This window comes from Impatiens glandulifera, chromosome 2 (genome assembly GCF_907164915.1).
Source record: "Impatiens glandulifera chromosome 2, dImpGla2.1, whole genome shotgun sequence".
Taxonomy (NCBI): domain Eukaryota; kingdom Viridiplantae; phylum Streptophyta; class Magnoliopsida; order Ericales; family Balsaminaceae; genus Impatiens; species Impatiens glandulifera.
This window is the reverse complement of record NC_061863.1, coordinates 58903385-58925488: the sequence shown is the minus strand read 5'-3', so window position 1 is coordinate 58925488 and position 22104 is coordinate 58903385. Positions and strand designations below refer to the sequence as shown.

General features: G+C 33.1%; 5 protein-coding genes across 8 annotated transcripts; 3 read left to right on the top strand and 2 right to left on the bottom strand.

Annotated features, from left to right (window-relative positions):
- Positions 1–42: 42 nt before the first annotated feature.
- On the bottom strand, positions 43–5644 carry LOC124925738 (RNA-binding protein 2-like). 3 transcript variants are annotated; one of them, XM_047465816.1, is made up of 7 exons: positions 5311–5643; positions 4259–4389; positions 3838–4177; positions 3659–3720; positions 3449–3530; positions 818–930; positions 43–300 (listed from the first exon to the last, which is right to left on the bottom strand). In XM_047465816.1, the coding sequence occupies exons 1-6, from the start codon at positions 5387–5389 to the stop codon at positions 827–829; spliced, it is 798 nt and encodes a 265-aa protein (XP_047321772.1). In that variant the 5' UTR covers positions 5390–5643; the 3' UTR covers positions 43–300; positions 818–826. The 3 variants fall into 3 exon arrangements, with proteins under 3 accessions (XP_047321772.1, XP_047321773.1, XP_047321771.1); XM_047465817.1 differs by lacking the exon at positions 43–300 and having other exon boundaries at positions 589–930; positions 4259–4380; positions 5311–5644; XM_047465815.1 differs by lacking the exon at positions 43–300 and having other exon boundaries at positions 589–930.
- A 3571-nt stretch (positions 5645–9215) lies between these two features.
- On the top strand, positions 9216–11578 carry LOC124925737 (alcohol dehydrogenase 2). Its single transcript, XM_047465814.1, has 10 exons — positions 9216–9372; positions 9492–9628; positions 9723–9769; positions 9851–10176; positions 10295–10377; positions 10467–10542; positions 10630–10691; positions 10760–10855; positions 10935–11096; positions 11193–11578. The coding sequence occupies exons 1-10, from the start codon at positions 9330–9332 to the stop codon at positions 11307–11309; spliced, it is 1149 nt and encodes a 382-aa protein (XP_047321770.1). The 5' UTR covers positions 9216–9329; the 3' UTR covers positions 11310–11578.
- A 25-nt stretch (positions 11579–11603) lies between these two features.
- Positions 11604–15436, top strand: LOC124925735 (embryogenesis-associated protein EMB8-like). Its single transcript, XM_047465812.1, has 14 exons — positions 11604–11988; positions 12073–12162; positions 12318–12379; positions 12804–12904; positions 13161–13250; positions 13361–13483; positions 13612–13689; positions 13790–13875; positions 13954–14002; positions 14102–14158; positions 14249–14379; positions 14457–14540; positions 14620–14689; positions 14780–15436. Exons 1-14 carry the CDS (start codon positions 11723–11725, stop codon positions 15218–15220), a joined length of 1728 nt encoding a protein of 575 aa, XP_047321768.1. The 5' UTR covers positions 11604–11722; the 3' UTR covers positions 15221–15436.
- On the bottom strand, positions 15431–18375 carry LOC124925736. The gene is made up of 12 exons (XM_047465813.1): positions 18089–18375; positions 17854–17952; positions 17668–17725; positions 17395–17475; positions 17243–17311; positions 16893–17140; positions 16749–16820; positions 16287–16406; positions 16110–16191; positions 15982–16028; positions 15656–15737; positions 15431–15566 (listed from the first exon to the last, which is right to left on the bottom strand). The coding sequence occupies exons 1-12, from the start codon at positions 18310–18312 to the stop codon at positions 15483–15485; spliced, it is 1266 nt and encodes a 421-aa protein (XP_047321769.1). The 5' UTR covers positions 18313–18375; the 3' UTR covers positions 15431–15482.
- A 764-nt stretch (positions 18376–19139) lies between these two features.
- On the top strand, positions 19140–21127 carry LOC124926279. Of its 2 annotated transcripts, none has more exons than XM_047466472.1 (3): positions 19140–19296; positions 20341–20414; positions 20494–21127. In XM_047466472.1, exons 2-3 carry the CDS (start codon positions 20343–20345, stop codon positions 21022–21024), a joined length of 603 nt encoding a protein of 200 aa, XP_047322428.1. In that variant the 5' UTR covers positions 19140–19296; positions 20341–20342; the 3' UTR covers positions 21025–21127. The 2 variants fall into 2 exon arrangements, with proteins under 2 accessions (XP_047322428.1, XP_047322427.1); XM_047466471.1 differs by having other exon boundaries at positions 20488–21127.
- Positions 21128–22104: the final 977 nt, after the last annotated feature.

The window sequence follows — 22104 nt, the reverse complement described above, 5'->3', positions numbered from 1 at the left end:
CGCGTACAATGACTTAAGAAGATGCCCCAATTTTCAAAGTGGGATTTCAATTACATCTCAAACTTCTTTTTAATATAATAAATCAACCATTATAGAACTCAATACAAATCATCTTCTTCATCTTGTTCTTTAAATTTTCTATACTTATAACTTAAACGAAAAAATGAACAGTTAACCAAACAAGACCAGGAGGTGTCATCGTCTGCACCAACTTTATCAACAAAGTCTTCCAGAAAATGGGTATCAATTCAAGGACCCGGATGTGTCATTGTCTGCACCAACTCTATCGACAAAGTCTTCCTGAAAATTGGGATAAATTCAAACTTACAAATATAGTTCCCAAACTTCAATAGATCTCATCCACTCAACAATGGATCAAATTATAAACCTCTCTATTTGTAGCCCTACCCCCCTGTTATACTGAACTATTCTTCCAATTGAAGAAAAATATGACAATTTTATAATCAGACTCTAAGCATGCATTAATATGTACACGACAGTTACACAAATTTATGACAATATTACAAGGTACCCTTGTCATTATTGTATAAAGTTAAAACAGATGGGTCTGAAAGGTTTCTGATAGTCTCGGGATCAATATGCACCAAACTGGCAAATTCAAAAGTTTAAAACACAGTACATTTTTCCTACAATTTGGGTTTCTATCCAAACATGCCACAGAAAAAAAAAAAAACTGTTGTGATTAATCTTTGTATGCAACTAGAACTTTCACAGACCCAATTTCAAAATAATGTAAATAACATTTGATTGTTGTTGAAATAGCAGACTTCGGTATTTTTCACATTTTATCTTGAACCTGTCATCATCATCTTCTCCCACGAGGTCCAGTTCCGGATCTGGCGCCTGGGTGTCTTGAGAACTGTATCCGCAGGTAAGCAGAATCAGAATCATCTTCGTCATTCTTATAACCTGTAAGGAGGAGTTATTTATTCATTGAGCATATTAATGAACTTTATCATGCAAAGTCTCTAGAATAGCACATGTTTTAAAAACAGTAGAATAAACCAGCATAAAGGAAACTCAACACAAGACTAGATGCAAGTTTCAAATATATATATATATATGCATGATCTTTTCATTCCTCTCTTCTTTTTTAGACCAATTTTTCCTTTTCTTTTTCTGGAGGAGGCTAGCACAGCATCCCACTTCAGTCGGGTGCTTTTAGTGGGAATTGAATCTCAAACATTTGCCTCAAATCAATAATAGGAAGGAGCTCATGAGCTGAAAATGATTGATTTCTTGAAGTTCTTGTGCAAACTATCAAATAGTCCCTAAAGTCTCAGATAGCTTACAAATTAAACATACAAGTTTAGACAGGGATATCGTTGGAATTATTGAGAATAGATGTGTATCAATAGTAGAGTACAAACTTGGTTGAAATGATATTAAGTTAGTATTACCAACGTCCCAATTCTCTCTACGTCTCGTCCCAATTCTTATTCTTTTCTCAAGTCATTTCTCCAAATCCTATACCAATGTTTCTAAAACGTAATATATTTGCACTCTTTAGATTTAAGGATTGTGACTAATGAGGATAAAAACTATAGTGGGGAAAATAATTAAGAAAATATGTTCCAGAAAAACTACATCCTGCACTGTGGTATTCTTAAATCAACGCTTCCAACTCCCAATTCTTATTCTTTTCTCAAGTCATTTCTCTAAATCCTATACCAACGCTTCTAAAACTTAACAAATTTGCAATCTTTAGATTTAAGGATTGTGACTAATGAGGATAAAAACTATAGTGGGGAAAATAATTAAGAAAATCTGCTCCAGAAAAACTACATCCTGCACTGTGGTATTGGATGGGTAGCATTTCAAGTAAAGTTATTCTTTAAGAAGAAAAGGGGAATCACACAAATAATTATTAATAATGCATTGGTATCAGAATGGAGTTAATGAGAACTTGAAACCATTTCCAAAATAGGATTGGAACCTTTTGAAGGGAGTTTCTGTTAATAACCAAGTTAATAAGACAGAAAAGAATTGCCCAGAAGTACAGACAGGAAACAGGAAATCAAACAACAATTACAGCCTGCTGCAAGGTTTAAATGAAAAATATCAGTCCTGTTGCAGATACCTACGAGATTTAGGAATTTTAAATAGTTAAAACTAATTATGAAGACAATAGTTTGTCCAGAACCAATGAAACTGCATGCCCTAAATTGAAGATTTCAAAATTTAAAGAACTCTATAATCTATGGGAGTTTGGGTTTGATATTTAGTCTAAATGATTTTTACAATTATTGGTAGTCCTTCCAAGACTATAATGTTGCTCAAGTACTCTTTCTATAGTTTCGGTCAACTATAGAGGAAGACTCTTCAATTCAAAAGGAATAATCTGAATGACTATAAATGATTCACTAATCCTTCTATTTTCTAATAACAGATACTTAAGTCATCTGCAATTTTTGAAGTTTTTCTTGTTGAATTAAATTACTATTTAATAATAATCCCGAAACACCTTCTGTTCTTCATCAAGAATTTTTATTTCGGGACGCCACATTACATAATCCTCTATTTCCATTGTCCTTGTTTCTTTACGCAGTGATGACATGCAAATTACACAGCATATAAAAGAATTAAATAACTAGTAACCTATTAGAATATCATATTATTATGGCATAGTAGTGGATAGTGCAATGACTTTCATCAACTAAACCTGAATTACAAAACATGAAAGGCTTCAGTATGCTCAAGGTGAAGAATGCATGCCATGTCATCGAAAAAAAAGCAGTTTTTGTAAGATAATAACAGATGTGTTTAGAGGAGAGTTTTGTAATTAAAGGGGATCCGGAATCCAACAAATGAGATGTGATCAGATTGACAGTGAGGATTAACTAGGTCAATAAGAAGGGAAGTTGAGTTACCTGAAAGCAGCACTCTTAAATAATAAATAAGGGTATTTTTATTTCAGCCTGGAAAGACTGCCAGTTCACTAGTTTGTTAGGAAAGTTGCACTCCATACATATCAAAAGGAGTTCACCTTATTTTGGCACATCTTAAGTTTAGATCAATTAGTTGGGTGATTAGTTCATTTTGGGATTTCTCTTTACTATTCATTCCTACGGATTGGATCAAAAAACAATTCTTGAATGTGGCATTAATCTCAAGGGATGAATCAAAAAAGAAACGTTTATTCGTCTTCCTTGGTCATCCTATCCTTACGAGTTGTCTTCACTCGACTCTAATTACAGGCTCAAGCTTCTGCTCATGCAGAAGGAACCAGGTGTTGGGTGTATTAGAATCAAATAGGGTTTAGGAAATCCAATCTCACGCGTGGGTCAGGTTGCCAAACATCTTTCTATGTGAGTGATTTAGAAACACAAGTTCAATATTAGAAAGCATAAAAATAACCTTCTCTTGCCATAAAAACACACTATAATAAATAAATAAAAAAGTCAAGTGAAGAAGTTAAAGTAATCACCCTGCAGTGCACTTAGTGCAGTTGCAGCACATGCCGGATCAATGAAATCCACAAAACAAAGGACAACAGGATCTCCATCACGCTGCAAGAAGGAAGAAACAAATCAGTTAAAAAAAGGGATGGGCTCATACAAGTTCATGGCACTACTATGTGGAAGATTAACTAGCCCTAGACTCAGATAAGAGGATTCCTGAAAGCCAACTAACTCACATGTTTGGATTCCTTCACCACGAGCCTTACTTCTTTATAACCCACGAAGGGACGGAAAATATCTTAGAAAGAAGTAAAGGTATTACTAACTTCAAATACAACAATTTGCTATTATAAATATTCTTTTAATGCAGAAAAATTAGTTATGCTGTCATGCATCATAGAATATAAAAGGATACGAGCTACTTCTCTCTTTTTGCAGTCTGACGGAAGCCCTTCCACATACAAAGTACTTGTAGCATCTGGAGGAAGTGGTAATCTCTCACGGCTTGACCTAGGCACTGAATCAACCAGAGGAAGAGGTAATGTCTCATGTCCTGACCTAGCCATAGCACCGACAGGAATCTGAATATCCAAACCCATGGGAAGACTATTCGATACTAAACGTGTACCAGCAATTCCATGTCTTTCCATTGGAATAGGATCAGTATATGTAGGACCAGACAATCCACCATCAAAGGCTTTTAGGCCAGCTCCAGCCATCCTGTTGACTTCCCTTGTGCCTAAGGAACTTAGTTGCTGCAACAAAAGGAACATTCTTGGTATCCAAAAGCCAATAAATACTAGTTACAAAAGTAAACCAAAAAATGAATCGGATACCGCATTTTGAAGATAACGATCATATGCAGAACCAATGTCGTTTGTTTCCTTTATAACCCGGGGACCCGCCAAATCCACATGCTGAGACAAGTACCCCTGGTTCTCATGAGCTGATGGCATTGCTGAAGATGCTGAAATCATAAGAACTCAATATCTGAATTCCAAAGTAAAAGGAGAATACACACTTGATAAAAAACAAACTAGTAAAGTTATCAGGGAAATTTCAGGCACTATGCACAAGGTAAAAGATATTTAACCTCAAACTAGTAAAGTTATTAGGGAACTAGAATTTAAGCCAAAATAGATATAAACTAAAGACATATCCAAACCTTCCAAATAGGACAGCCATGTGAGCCACTCAAAAATAATGAAGAAAGGAAACGGTAAAAGAATCTCAAAAGGTAGCAAAAATGCTGTTTCATTGGAAAAAGAAGTAATATCACAGGTAAAAGCATGTAGTTAAGAATATTTCCCAAAAATGTTCCAACAATGACTACACTGCAGTTCATTTACCAGCGAAGGTTGATAACAAATTCTCAATTTTCTATAGCCCCCAAAGCCTTAAAAACGTGTGACAACATTGATTAGCATAAAATATGGTTTAGCTTCTTCCATAACTAATACAAAGATAATAATAACAGGCTACTGGAACAAAATCCAAGTTCCAACAGGCTTTTCGTAGCTTTCAAAAAGTTTGGACAATTGATAGTAAGGCAGGGAATTCTGAAGATGATTCAGAACAAAGATATACTGAAATTTATATACTTGGTATAAATAAAGGGCAGGACTTGACAACGGAAATCAATTCATCTCAGATACTACACTCGTAAAAAGCCAACAAACCACATTCCTGCATATTCCATGACTGGGGATTACAGAAGGCATGGCTCATAGCAGGCGAATTCAAAGAGTTTGTTATTATTTTACAGTACTACGAAATATTTAGCTCGGTACAGAAGGAAACCCTATGGGCAGCATGAAATTCTGTGTGCAAGAGTGTTCCGTTGTGGGTATCTATAAAAAAACATGATTTTGAAAAATGAACCACTTACAATAGTCGGAGCGATGCCGCTTGAGCAAGCCGGTCGATGGATGTGTCGACTCCTGCGTATTCCATAACCCATCTCCCATGTTTTCTGCGGAAATTTTGTTAAATCATCCGCCTACAAGACTGTGGAGAAGAGACGGCGGGCGGAGAGTAGAAGCTTTCACTGGGACAACGGGAAAGTAAATATGAGAAGATCAAAACCCTAAATTTCAAGAAATTACTTTCTTTTCTATCGCCTATTCAAATCATTGCCTTGATCTAAAAAACATGGTCTGATTTGTATTTTGCTTGTTAGATCCGGTTAGGGTTCCAACAGTCCAACCACTTTACTCATTTGCTTATACACAAAACATTATAAGACTAGTTTATTTGGTACTTTGCGTTTTCTTTACTTTGGTCAAAAAAAAAATTAGAATTAAAATAAATAAATCTTGTAGTATAATAAAATGTAATCATGTTTTTTTAATATATATATTTTTTTAAATGCCTAAACATGATTTATTATAGATTTAAAATGGGAGTAGTATAAGAGTTTGAAAAAGGTAAAAAAAAAAAATAATATAAAAGAGTTAGTGAGATTTAAAGATCATTGTTTTCATGACTTCATCTTATCAAATATTGCAATTTTGACTAAAGGTCCAGTTTTGTTGAGTAAGGGCATTTGTATCCAGTCAACAAGTTGCCCATATTGCGCGAGCAATATCCTAATCCAAACTGAGCTGAATTTTCTCCCTTACCATTTTCCAAATTTGAGAACCCTCCCATCTTCAAATGGGAGAACATTAATAAAATTTAAATTTTTGTTTGAGGAGTGTTTTCATTCCCTGTTTTTTATATCTTAGACCCTAGTAGCTTTATGATCCCTCCGGTTAATCATGTCTTATATTTATATTTGTCGTCTCATTTAATTACATCTTTTAATAAATAAAAAATAACAATAATTTTAAAAAATATTTATAATTGTGACTGTCATGACGGGTCATGCTATCTCCTTAGTTTAAACATAAATAAAATAAAATATTGTGTCGTTATAGCAATATATTAAATTTAAAATGAGTTTTTTTTATAAATCCTATATATTATTTAGTAACTTTAAATTGTATTTTAAATAATTTAACTTGATCTCGTATCTAGTAATGGAAAAAAGAAAAAATATATATATATAAATCAAGTTAAAACCATGAAATTTTTGTTCATATATATTTCTAGTTATTATTTAAATTTAGAAGCTTTGGAATAAAAAAAAAATAAAGAATTTAGAGTCATCTAGAAAAAATAAAGTAAACAAGGATTTGAAACTCAATAACTCACAAAAAAAAATATATATATATATATATATATATATATAAAATAATCACTCAAATTGGAGACCTGATTAGAAATTTCCAAGTATGTCAATAAGATCAAGATATATCTTTTTCAAGAATCTTGATAAACAATTTGTAAGTGTTATATTGAAAACCTTATATCTACAACAAATTATCATCCAGTTTGAAAGTTCGGAATGTTCTTAACTTGTTTGGAAACACATGGAGCTGAAATTGGAATTGAATGAACATATTAAATTTAATAATATATACATAATTAAAAAATATTCGAGCATTAATTCACTTAAATCAACCCTTCAATTAAATATTGTAAACAAATATAATTTTTAAATAAATTAAAAAAAAAAAAAAAAACCCTGATCATTGACACTTTTTTATAAACAATGAAAACACCAACCAATGCAAGATAAAAAAAAATAGACATTTATTCTAGCAAAATAGGGAGAATCGAGCTTAAATTTGACCGGACTCACCCAAATTTAAAAAGCATAAGGGAAACTTTAATGTTCCATATTTGAAGATCAAAGTCACCACATTCCTCTCTTGAATTAAAGAAAAATCAAAATGGTTGCTTATCATGTTGGAATACTATGTGAGGACACAAAAGACAATTGGATGACAAAAACAACACATGTAGCCTAATATGGTGAATATACATCCCGATGAGGAATCAAAAGACAATTGGATGACAAAATAACTCACATGTAGACTAATATGGTGGATATCCATCTCGATGAGGAACCAAAATACAATTGGATGACAAACAACTCACGACAAGCCTAATATGATGGATATCCATCTCGATGAGGAACCAAAATACTATTGGATGACAAACAACTCACGACAAGCCTAATATGATGGATATCCACTCCGATGAGGAAACAATACAATTGGATGACAAAAACAACTCACAAGCCTAATATGGTGGATATCCATCTCGACGGGGATTGAGTTGTTATAATGAGTTTTAAAGTTGGTATTTATGATATGACTTGTTTACAAACATTTGTAACTTGAATGAAACATTGAAACAGATTTTAAACGAATCAATGTTATTAAATTTATTAATATATATATATATATATACTAAAATATATTTCATAAACATTATTTCATCTAAATATAATATTTAACAAAATTAGTTCAAATATATATTTTTTTTAAAATTGTAACTCTTTTAAACATGTCCAATATAAATATATATATATATATGGAGAATTGTACCATCTTGATTACTTTAGTTCATTTAAAATATCCATATATGAGACTTAATGTTTAATTAGTATGTTTAGGGTCGTACTTCATGATTATCTATAAACACACACACAATTCCATTTTTATCTCCTTAATTGCTTTGCTTGCCAAAATTATGTTGTAACATATAAATATTACTAAATTGATTGTAAAATGCATTTTGAAACGTTTTGTCGATTCAATTTTTTTCACTAGGATTGGTTTTCCACCAGAATGAAAGGTACTGTTACAAAATTAGTTTCTAACTTTTATATATATGGTAAATTTCAAATTTAATACACCTTCTTTACTTAGATATTCGGTTAACAGTGTTGTTTTTTAATGATTCATCTTTTTTATTTTAAAAAAATGAAGTAAAAGTTGAAGAGCCTTATTATAATCTTACAAGAATAATAATTTAAGATTTCACTATCAAAAGGACAATAATAATACAATGTCAATCCCTTTCACAGCGTTAGCTAGCAAAACTATCAATTATTTCTTCCATGATAGATAGTCCAAATCTAAATCCAACTCTGAATCTGAATCTGGATGTTTTCAAATTTGACTAAGTTAAGTTGAAGTTATTATAATAAATAGAATAAAATTTCAAATTAAGTATTTGTTTCCCCAAAACCAAAACCAAAACCAGAATCTGAAAACAAAAAACAACCACCTCGTATTATTACCGTTGGCTGGCTGAGGCGTGGACGTGGTTTTTGTAATCAAACGCAGGCCTAAACTGACTGACTCGGTCAAACAAAGAACATCTTTGCCAATGGGCTAAAAACTAAAAAGGCACCACAACCCAATCACAATACAAGACAAATAAATAAATAGGAACAAAACCATTAACATGTCTTTATTTATTTCAAATCTTTCATTTTCTTTTTCTGTTAATATTTTTATCATATCTTTCTTTCAAATTCGTTTTCAATTTATTTAAATAATACAACTTAATTTAACATCATTAATTCACTCATAACATTAATAATTAAATTCTTTAATCAAAATACTATAATATTTTTTATTTTCTTAAATTATTATTATGCCTTGAAATTAATCAATCAATCATAAACAAATCCATATATCTATCTATTAATGATTTCTCTTATAAATTAAAATTAAAATCTAGATAATTGTTTGGAAATATCTAGAGTTTGATTGAGCATGTTGATAGAAAAAGTTATAACATTTGAGATTAGTTAGTTAACAGTAAAATGAGTATATTAAGTAAGGCGGTGGAGTATTATAATAATAATAAGAAGAAAAACCAGCAAAGGTAAAAACTATCGCAACCGACCGAGCGGTTTTGGTATCGGTCGCCTACTGAATTGCAAAGTGACGATTGATTCCATTTCCACACTATTTAAATCGACCGAAACCTTCTTCATCATCGTCATCATCAAAACAACTAAAGATCAGTCTCATTAAGCTTAGTTAAGATCATCCTCTTCAAGATATGTCGTCGAATACTACTACTGGTCAAGTCATCCGCTGCAAAGGTATGTATGTATGTATAGTAGTTTCTTGATCAACCGATCGAGTTTGTTTGAGTTCAATGATTTATTTATTTATTTATTTATTTATTTTCGTTTGTGATCTATGAATCGATCGATCGCAGCTGCTATAGCATGGGAAGCAGGACAGCCATTGAAGATAGAAGAAGTGGAGGTTTCGCCTCCACAGAAAATGGAAGTCCGCGTTAAGATCCTTTACGCATCTCTCTGCCACACCGATGTTTACTTTTGGGAGGCCAAGGTAGGAACGCATATATAACAGACTTAGTAGTAGTAGTAGTAAGTAGATCATTCCATTAACTCATTCATTCATTCATTCATTCATTCTCTTGCAGGGTCAGAACCCTGTCTTCCCTCGTATCCTTGGTCATGAAGCAGCAGGGTAATACTATTATTATTAATAATAAGCTCTTTTCATTTGATTGTTGTTTGTATTCATGTATTAATTCATTGATTGATTCAGGATTGTTGAAAGTGTTGGTGAGGGAGTGACTGATCTTGCTCCAGGTGACCATGTCCTCCCTGTCTTCACAGGCGAATGCGGAGAATGTGTTCATTGTAAATCCGAAGAGAGTAACATGTGTACTCTACTCAGGATCAACACAGACAGGAAAGTTATGATTCACGATCAACAGTCTCGTTTCACCATCAATGGTCAGCCCATTTACCATTTCCTTGGTACCTCCACTTTCAGCGAGTACACCGTCATCCACGCTGGTTGTCTCGTTAAGATCAATCCTCTTGCACCCCTTGACAAAGTCTGTATCCTCAGCTGTGGCTTCTGTACAGGTCCATATTTCTCTTTCATTTACTTATGCAAATCAAGATAGATAGATGATGATGATGATGATGATGATGATAAACTAAATTAATATGAATTTCTTCTTCTTCTTCTTTTTCATCTCAGGATTTGGTGCTACTGTTAATGTTGCAAAACCTAAAAAGGGCTCATCTGTTGCCATTTTCGGACTTGGAGCTGTTGGCCTTGCTGTGCGTCGTGTTTTCATTAACTAGCTAGCTACTACATCTTCTTCATATTATCATATATCATAAGTGTTGTTTTCTATTATATGCTTCAGGCTGCTGAAGGAGCAAGGGTTGCTGGAGCTTCTAGGATTATTGGTGTGGACATAAATTCTAGTAGATTCGAGCTGGGTAAGTAATGAAATATAAATAAATTGTTAATTATGAATCCAATGAATGACGACTAACTTGTAATGAAAACAAATCTAATTGTTACAGCAAAGAAATTTGGAGTAACTGAATTCGTGAACTCGAAAGAATGTGGAAAACCTGTGCAAGAGGTATATATTAGTTGATTTTTGCTATTGTTAGATCGAAATTACTGAATTTGTTGCTGCTGCATTATTAGGTGATTGCTGAAATGACGGATGGAGGAGTGGACAGGAGTGTGGAGTGCACAGGAAACATCAACGCCATGATTTCCGCGTTCGAATGTGTCCACGACGTAAGTAGCTACTGAATCTAGTGGTTATGATTCACCATTGTTGTTTGAGATTTAAGAAAATGAATAATTCATGACACAGGGATGGGGAGTTGCGGTACTGGTGGGAGTTCCTCATAAGGATGCAGTATTCCAGACTCATCCAGTGAACTTCCTTAACGAGAGGACTCTTAAAGGAACCTTCTTCGGAAACTACAAACCAAGAACAGACATTCCCTCTGTGGTTGAACGCTACATGAACAAGGTAATCTAAATATCTGATTATTTCGTTGTTTGTTTTTGAGTTTGTGATGGATGAATGGATGGATAGATGAATTTGGATTTGCATGTATGTATGCAGGAGCTAGAGCTGGAGAAGTTTATAACTCATGAGGTTTCCTTCTCCGAGATTAACAAGGCCTTTGATTACATGCTCAAAGGAGAAAGCCTTCGTTGCATAATCAGTTTCGACCATTAACTCATCATCATTTCCAACACGCACGCACGCAATTGATCTCAGTTCAACCTTAAAGAAGTTTGTTTGTTTTTTTATGTACTTTGTTACTCCACCCCACCCCACTCCACCTACCTATTAATGTTTAATGTATCATCATCATCATCATGTTGTGTTTTGCTTGGACGTAATTCTATGTTTCTTAATTCATCAATATTGTTGTTATAATGTGATTGTGACAGTATATGATGATGATATATATTATGGAGCAATGAGAATGAAAGTTTTTGTTTTTTTAATTGGTTTGTAAATGAGCTATTAAATACATAGGTTTATTTCCAATTTATATCGAAAAGACGGAATCTTGTTACACTAATTTATTTTATTATCTCTCCTTCCTCTTCTTCTTCTTGTGTGGAAATAATTATCTACAGGCCATGGATTGCTCTTCTTCATCCGAACTCTTGGAATCGCCGGAGTGTGCCTACAAGCTTCTATTCAAGGCCGCCTCCTTCATACCCAAATCGCATTACGCTTGTTTTCTTCTCTTCTCTTTTATCGTTTACATCTACAATTTCCTTGACTTTCATTTTTTTGAGGATGCATTTAATGGGTTCCGTGGATCGCCGGTTTCGCTTACTTACAACCCTTCATCCAAGATTTACCAGGACGTTGTATCCAAGTGCCGGATCCTGCATGGCAGGTTTGTTTGTTTGAAGCTTTTTGGACCGAATTCCGTGTCTCTGTTGTTGATGTCAATTGCCTTCTTTATTTCTGAAATGCTTAGGGTTTTGACCACGCCGTGGCTATCGAGCCCTCATATTCAGACTACTTTTTTGAATTTCTTTGGGAGACCTCCAACTGTTACCTACAGAAGGTAATAATTAGGTTTCCAGCTCAAAACTGTTTGTATCTCGCACGAAACTTTTAAAAGAGCAACCATGCAGTAGAAGTAATGAGTGTTTTTTCTATCAGACTTTATGCAAGTAAGTGGCTATGATTGTTATCTGAAATTCTGTTATCTGTTCTCAGACAATTATATCATGCAACTGATGGTGGTACTATGGCTTTGGATTGGTTGCTGAAATCTGATGGTAATTTCTACCTTTCTTCTCTTTGATTTCAATTGTTGTTCTTTCTAAAATTGGATTGGGATGCTAAGAATATGTGTCTATTCTCAACATGTGATCTCTCTGAATCTGATTTAGACTGTCTTGGAATCATTCCTCAAGTCAAGTAGACTAAATCTGTAGTGTTAAAATGTTTATTCCACAAATGGGTCCTATCTTTGACAAACTTTTGGATTAGTGTTGCGTAAATATATGTTTTTAAGGGTATGTTTCCTATATTTATATAATTTTATGGTATTTTAAGTTGTCAATATGCAAACCGAGTTTTATAAGATACTTGCTGTTGAATTATCTCCATAAGCATATTTTTTTGAGAAAATGGAATAAGGGAAGATAATTCATTAGGTTGTATGTTTTCTTTAACATTATACATGGACTTGTTACACAGTTTTGGGAGATGGCAGGTTCAAAGATAATTCTATACACAAAGATGATATGACACCCATTGTGATCATCATACCGGGATTAACTAGTGATTCAACATCTCCCGTAAGTTCTGAAATTATTACATCTATATCAGCAAATCTTCTATGTTCATTAGTGGATTATTCGTTTGGTTTTTTTCTTTCCAAATGAAATAAATGGCTCATATTAACAAGTTTTGAAGCAAACAACCATATTAATGCACTTTCCAACAAACAAATTGTTCATGGACATAAAAAAACCCAATAAGAGAATGGAATGAAGAGTTTCTACATCCTTTTATACCCGGATTTATATTTATGATATTTGCGGCACTATGCAGTACCTAAAACATCTAGCCTGGGGAACAGCAAAAAGTGGATGGAATGCCGTCATCACCAACCACAGGGGTCTGGGAGGCATTTCTGTTACTGTAAGTCCCAATTGTTAATTTTCTTAACATTTTATTACTTCACTAAATTCTTTTTCAGATTATTTAGTAGTTTGATATTTGATGTGCAAAGTCCCTTAAAATTGGCGCAGTCTGATTGCTTTTATAATGCTGGATGGACCGAAGATATCAGAGAAGTTATTCATTACCTCCATCGTGAATATACTCGGGCTCCACTCTTTGTTATTGGAACCAGTATCGGTGCCAATATCCTGGTATGTTTGAGTCTGACCTGCCAGTTACAAGTTTCTCATCTCAAAATGGTTTCACTATTGAGTAGAGATTCGAAACAAACTTATTTTCAAGTTCTAGGTTTGATTAACATTTATATCTTTTTTCTTAGGTAAAATTTCTTGGAGAGGATGGTGAGAATATTCCTATTGGTGGTGCTGTTGCAATCTGCTCACCATGGGACCTTCTGGTTCGTGCAAGATGTTCAAGACACATATTTGTGTTCAAGACCTTTGTTTTTTAATGTATATATTTGTTAACAAACATTAAACATATTATTGTTCTTCCAGATTGGTGACAGGTTCATATCCAGAAAACTTGTGCAGAAGCTATATGACAGAGTCCTTGCAATTGGTCTGCAAGGTTATGCCAAATTGTATGTCCTCATAAATCCTCTATCTTTCATCTTCTGATTATTCCTATAATAGTGACTGATTGATCTTTTTAATTTCAGGCATGAAACTCACTATACCCGTCTTGCGAATTGGGAAGGCATTGCAAAGGTAAGATGCGTTTGTTCACGCGTATGGAGATTGGTTTCAAGTTTGTTTGAAAGAACTAACAATATACCTATTTTGGTTTTATATTTTTTCTTATGCAAGTCGCGCTCTATAAGGGATTTCGACAATCATGCGACCTGTCTTGTTGGGAAATATGAGGTGATAAACATCTATCTCTATTTTAAGCCTGTATTTGTCTTCCAAGAAACTAATAATAACAAAATATTTCAATCTTATTATTTCGTAAAGACTGTGGATACATTCTACCGACATTGTAGCAGTTCTAGTTTTGTTGCAAACGTGTCGGTTCCACTTCTGTGTATTAGTGCTCTAGATGATCCCGTCTGTACAAAAGAAGCAATTCCTTGGGATGAATGCAGGTATGATAGAATCAAATATTTAATTGATATTAATCGTCTTCTTCACTTTTAATTCAACATCTTTTGATCAATTTTAGAGTAAACAAAAATATAGTCCTTGCTACAACTAAACACGGAGGTCATCTTGCATTTTTCGAAGGACCAACTGCTTCTAGCCTCTGGTATTTTATTCTCTTCTTCATTCTATGTGGTTTATTTTTCCCTTTATAAAGTACAGGATGATATTGAAATCCTTTCCAGGTGGGTGCGAGCAACTTGCGAATTTCTGAGTATTCTCAGTTCTAGTTCCCACATGCATATCCAGAAGAAGGTTCGGTTCGGTTACTACCCTTTATTGGCTAGGCTCAGCTCCTTCAATCCACATATTTATCTGGTAACATTTAATTTCAAATATTTGCAGACCAAGTCAACCGAGACATGCGGATCTTCTTCTTCTTTCAATCAAGGGCCTTACCTAAATGTAACCGACGATGGAATGGTAGCAGCTGCTGCGGTTGGGAAAGAGCTGACATCAGGTGTAAGAAAATTTCAGCAGACCACTTTGACTACTTCTGATGATTCAACTAGTAGCGAAGAAGAAGCGATTTTTGTTGTTAACAAGGAATCCAAGAAGAAGACCACCAATAATCATCGGGCAACAGCCAAGGACAACAACACAAAACAGTTGGAAATATTGAGCAGAATGAGGCAACACTTTGATCGACTTGTTCGGAAAAATAAAGGGTCCTTATGGCTTCTTGCTTATATTGCTGTCTTATCTACCTGGCCTTTGTTGGGGACTGCTCTTCATTATATCTTCAAAAGAAAATTAAAGAATCCAACACCACTTCTCAAGTCATAGTCACAACTGTTCATTCTGTAAGAGAATCATCTTACCTTTGACAGCATCAAAAAGGTAATGACAAATACCATCTTCAGAAATCTGTCAAATTAGCTTCATTCATTCAACCTTCTTTCATAATATATGGATCTTACATGAAAACATATATGATGAGTAGTAGGAGAATATTACAACTCATTTTTATGTACAATAAGAGATTTTATTTTTTTGCATGTATTGAAAGTGTAATTTGGCAATTCACATGAAATAATTCATAGAAGGCTTAGAAAACAGGACCAGTCATGAAACGATGGTTTGCTACAGCTGCTGCAACTGGTCTTTTTCGAAAATCTGGATTTAGCATGGCCTAGATCATCAAATTACCATGAAAACAAACTTCTGGTTAATGAAGATCATTATCTATCTATCTTATATATATAATAAATGATTTGGCACCTGCAAGAGTTCCCAGCCAGCACCATTGCCCATATCCAGAAACTTGACAGCTTCTAATAACTGATCATCTGCTAAACAATACCTGTTCCCCCATTCAAAGAAAAAGGATAGAAACACTCTGAATGAAATGAGTTATAGTATAGCAGACTTTACAGTTTGTTTAATATGGGTTTTTTCAGAAACAATCAGATTATTTTCAAATAATTTTGTTTGACTACAAAATGAATTATTTGGGCTAAATAACCAAAATATCCTTAGTATTGATATTTCGAAAATGTTATCAGGAATTAAAATAAAGCTATTTTAGTATAATCCAGATTACTTACTCTCTCATAGCTTTAAGATCTAGCTGAAAAGTGCTCTCAATAAGCCTCTGCAAATACATGGAATAATTGTTCTTAAGGAGTTAAGTATACCTTATGCACAACAATTGTCGGGACAAGAAGAAGCTTACTTGCAAGGAAATGCTATCCAGAATTCCTGCTTCACAAAATGGAACAAAAGCCATGTATGCAAAAAGAAGCCCAGCCGCATATCTATATATAGTTAGTTCAATGGTAATATGCATCAAAATCAATTCAGTTTGGGATATATATGAACAAATTGTGACAAAAAAACAAATAAGTAATACATGTCATCAGCTATTCCAAAGGCTCTTTTCTCCATTGGGTTGAATGCACCGGCAGCAGTTGCACGTTTCCATAGTCCTTTTGACAGTGGTCCTGAAGGTTGCTTCTCCATTTCTGAATATCTGCAAAGTATACATAAATTTATCATGGGAAAACAGTCCACATTGATATCCATGACTGTCAATAAGAAACCAAATGCGCAGGTTAAGGTTTCGGCATGTCAACATTCTCTTTTCTATGCCTCCTTGAACAGTCTCCTTCCCATTCTATACCTCCAACAAAGTAAACACATTGAATTGCCAGCAACTGAAAGAATCAGTGTTCTCCTCTCCAATTGTAGAAGGTAGATTATATTTTGATAGATGTTAAAGTAATGTTTTAACCATTAATCCCAATATACCTCAAAACAACTATTTTATTTGTAAGTGCTTCGTCAACTCAAAGTCGAAGGTATCTCAAAATACCTTATATCAACTGAAAAGGCAAGATCCCGAAGCCTTGGAACTAAGTAGCCAGCTTCTTTGTCAACCAATGTACTGCCATTAAAGCATGCTTTATTAGTTGCAATTCAAGAAAATAGGAACAAGTGAATCCTCAAGAAAGCATACTTGAGAACAACCGAAGAAGGTCCAAGGCTTTGGTGTAATCTATCATGGTCATGCATGTATGCCAAGCCTTTTATAGTACCCTGAAGCAACTTAACAATAAAATTTCTTTTATTGTTTAAGGTTACCTCTTGTTCAAAAGGATTCCAAAAACCTTTTTCTCCTAAAGCACGTTTTTTCATGAGTTTTTCAACCGTAACTTTTGCATAATCTGCTGCACTGTATTTCCCATCACCACGAAAAGCAAGCCACTGTACAGAAGAACACAAGAGATAAGTTGTGCATTTATCTAACAAAATTAGCGATATAATGTTGATTCTTAGGCTGGTACCTCAAGTTTTAAAATTACAAACCTGCTCCCCAGTCTTTGTCTCGAATCCACCAATAAGTACTTGAAGATTCTGGCTATTCTTTGAAATGCTCTGAAACAGGACAGGGTATATGCTAACCGTTCAAAAGGTTCCTTCAATATAATGGAATTACTGATAGTTGTAATCTATCTTACTTGAAGATACACATGAGCATTCAACTCATTGGCAGCCATCATATCAGCTTCCAAACCACCAACTTGTTGGCCAGGATAAACCTTCATGGAAGCTAAGCAACATTATATAACCTAATATAAAGTGACATTTCTCATAACTTGATTTTGCAGATACAAATTCTGGATAAATCCTAGTGAAGAAAACCATAAACCTTTGTATTTTTCAAAAAGAATGGACAAAGACACTCTCTCATGAACTTCTACAACTCCAATAGAAACAGTGGAAACTAGCACCTTAAAAGTAACAGGAGTCCCTTTAAGCATGCCTTGAGCTATTTTTCCTTCATACAGCCTACAATGTACTGCACGTGAGTCAATACAAGTAGGAAAAAATGATGAATCAACTATATATAAGTAAGATCTTCGATTTACTTTCAGTAATTACATGGAATGAATGAGACATTATTTGATGAAATGCACCTGATCATCACGTCGCCTTCTCCTACATCTTGAATTCTTAGCTGTCCTAATTCATCCGGTGAATAATCCATCTCAAAACCTGTCTGTGGTCTTGAGTAACTGAGAAGAACATTATTATGTTTTAGCCAATCTCACATACAATAATTACAAGCATTGAAGTTCAATTTCACATTGAAGGCTGTTTTGCAGTAAAGTAAGTAAAGTAAAAGTGGATTAGAAAGACAGACAGACACACCTGGTGATATTCATGAAACCGTAGCTTCCGATGAGCTTACCGACTAGGAAGGAATCGGAATTAGTGATGAGAGTAGCTTTAAAGCGTGGAAACGTAACTGGACGAAACCGTTCCAAGTTCATATTGAGATCAGATGCATTGTGCCGGCGATGCGAAGATAACGAAGATCGAGATAACGCATCATACACAGTTGCAGAGCAGCTATCAGGTCTTGAAAGTAGCATCTCCTTTCTTGCGAACGAGTGAATGGATGAAGATCAACTCTAGAACGGATAGCATATGTTATTATTTTTATATAATATTGCACTTTTAAACTAATTTATCTCCATATATAATAAAATTCTTTTCAAACTAACTACATACCAAACAAGCACAAATCATAATTTTGAATTATGATTTGTGAATTTGAAAGTTTAATTTTTTGAATTAATATATTTTAAACTATTTTACAAGTTTTGATTAACAAAATTAAGTTTTAATATATATATATATATATATATATATATATATATATAATAATTATTCTTGGGAAAAAACATTAATATGTGATTTTATTAATTTTTATCTATATTTATAAATTCAAATTACAATTATATTTTCAATTAAAAGAAAAATGTCTTATTTAAAATAAAAGAATTATATATTTAAAAATATCTTATAATATGAATTTAGACTATTAGTAGTTTGATCAAACAAAATTTTATTTAATGATAATTTTTTTGGGTAGAATTTTTCAATATTTTAGACTAATTAATGTTAAAGTTATAAGAAACAGGGTGGTTGTTAATTTATAATTATTCAATATATATGTAATAATTTTATTTTTATTTTTAATCATTTTAAATTTATGTATAAATTAATCTAAAATTCAATTTAAGCATTTATTTTCTATGTATTTAAATTAACCACAATATTAAACTATATATATATTATTGACAATTAAATCATATGACTTCTTTTTTATAAACAATTAATTGCAATAAATCGCAAAATAAAATAAAAAAATGAAATTACAGTTAATCTCAAAAAGTCAATAACATTTGAGTTTCTTCGAAATCACATTGATTAGCAAAAACAAGTGGCTATGAAGACGGCCTGCAGAAGATTGGATCCGTGAAGTCGATGATTGACGGACTCCAATTAGAAGTTCGTTCGTTCATTCATTCAACCTGCGTTCCTTTCTCTATCATTCTCTCATGCTGTTTACAGTGCGTCTCTCTCTTTTCTCTCTGTTGTTTTAGCTCGAATGGATTCTTGCAATTGATTTAACACTCATATATGTTAATGTTTACATAAAGCGTCTACTCTTGCAAGTAATTAGCCTTGAAGAGAGTTCATCATCTTGTTCTTTATCAATTTCTCAATTATGATAATTTCGGCTAATTTTTCTAGGTCAACAGATGCCTTATATAGTTACAGATTATATGATAGGTTAGTTACTGTAAATTTGTTGAGGAAATGTTATTCTATTTAACGAATAGTTAGAGTTACTAGCTCTGTAGGTTTATCAATTCTAATCAATTCTAAAGCGTGTATTCTTGCAAGTAATAAGCATGAATTTTGTACTGTTAAGTTGATTTGTTAGGTTGTTAAAGATAAACTTGTAGAATAATCACGCTAATTTTGTAAAATTAACTGAGTCCAACTTCATAAGCAATTGGGTTATGCTTAGGGTATTGTTAAAGAAAATGGAGATAAGGGGAGTTTTATTTGAGTCTTAGAGTAAGAATCGAATGTAAATACATTGTATGACGCGTGTCTCATTTTCTTCATCATCATATATGCAACTTAGTTTAACTATTAAAATGATTGTTATTTCCTATTGAGCGCGTTTAGCTCACTCCAAATGGATAAATTATTTTCAGACAGAGACCATGAGTAGTCCAGAAGGATCAAAGAAACTGAAGCATATATATAAGTACTTATATATAGGTATTATAGATGAAGGCATCTATACTATGTATTTTGTTCTACAGAAGTGTATCTTAAAAAAGGAATATAATGTTTGTAAGAAGTAATAGTCTAGAAGCAAATATGGTGCCATTAGCATTTATTTTATAGAAGAATGTGAAATATCTCACTTTGTAATTGGTTTTTATGAATATGACATGGTTGATACTTTTGGCCTAGAATGTTATTAACGAAATATATGTATAACATGGGTTTGGGGCGTGACAGTTTAGAAACTGCTTTATTAGCTTGCAAGATATGTCCATGTCTGATAAGCAGCTTACATGTTTCATTTGGTGCAGGCATGCTGGGATTATCCTCAACTTGTCCATTTGCGACCTTTGAATCTTCCACACGCTTCATATTTTCTTCTTCTGTAAGTTACTTGTCCAAAAACTAATGAATTTTTTATTCAACTGAGTTCTGAAACATAAATTTATAATTTCTAGTTGCAGTGTGATGATCATGTGTCATTTAGACCAGCAATATCAGTTGGGATATTGAATTCAAAAAGTAGGAAGAGGGTATTATCAACTTCTCAAACCATAACAGCAATCCTAAACGAAGAAGATAACAAGGCATGGGAAGCATGCAGACAAGCTCTTTCTGTATTTAAATTGACAGTTGAAGAGGAAGACAGGATATTGGGGAAAGCATTTGGTCAGATTCGATCGCCTTACTGGGGCGAAGAACGCGAACAGGAAGTCCCGCGGGTTGAAACAGTGGAAGAGATATTGAATTATTTGAAGAGCTTGGGTCTGACAGATGATGATCTTTCCAAGTTGCTTAAGAAATTCCCAGAAGTTCTTGGGTGTAACCTTGGGGAAGAGTTGATGGCAAATGTGCAAATTCTAGGAGATCAATGGGGTATAGATGGAAAACAACTTAGAAATCTCCTCCTACGTAATCCTAAAGTTTTGGGATATAATGTTGATTGTAAAGGAGATTGTATAGCTAAATGCACTCGGTGCTGGGTAAGGTTTTAATTGGAATTTGTAATATTTATTCTTGTAATAAAGTACAAAAGTATGAATCATAAGCAATGCAGCTTTTGTTACACTTATTGGATGAGTCTCTTAAGTTGCTCTACTTTCATTCTCATTAAATAAATGTTAGGTTATTAGTTACTTTTTCAGATTAAGGTTGTTTAGAAAAATGTAACGATTAGTGATGCTTTTGAGGATTTATAAAAAAAAGTTATAAAAATTTAAAGGATATTAATATATAAATAATTTAAAATATAAGGTATTTTAATATTTAGTTTAATGAATTAAGTGAAATGAGAGAAGATTATGATGAATGAAATGATGAATGACTTTAATTATGGTTGTTAAATAACTCAAACCAAACAATTTAAAGTATTAAGTTATTTAGAATTGTCAATGCGAAGTTAAAACATGGATTATGCAAATAACAAGAAAACTCGACAATATTATTTAGTCTCATAAAGGAGCGGAAAGTCGACCCCACAAAGAAGACGCAAAATATCCTTGCTCACCGACATTCATTCAAAACGTTTTTAGTGATAATTGAATCTGTGACATTTTAGTCTCTTAGGTCGACTATTTTCACTTAGTCATCCTTGTGTGGTTGATCGAACAAGATTTTTGAGATATATATTCAAATATCTAGACATTCTTCTTTCTCTTTTACCATTTATTCTTGTGGTGGGGTGATTTTTATTGTTTTTTAGTCTGTTTTTATTTTTCGAATAATTTATGACAAATTATGTCATAACTATAATATATCCAAATTTTTTTATTAGATTTAACATTTTTTCTGCAATGTTTGTTAAAAAAAAATAAAAAATAAAAATGGATGAATGAAATTGATTTATCTTGCTTAGACTAATAAACTTGATAACCTATATATTCAATTTAATTCTCATTGAAATCAGTAAATTAAAGTGGAAGACTGATAGCTAGTTAATAGAATAACATTATTAATTACATATTTTATTGAATTTGAAAGCAACGCAATTGAAAAATGCCGTTTTCGTGGAATAGAACAGATAAGAATAGACAGACATTTCTGAGCTAATGACGTTAGAGAATGTTACGGAAACA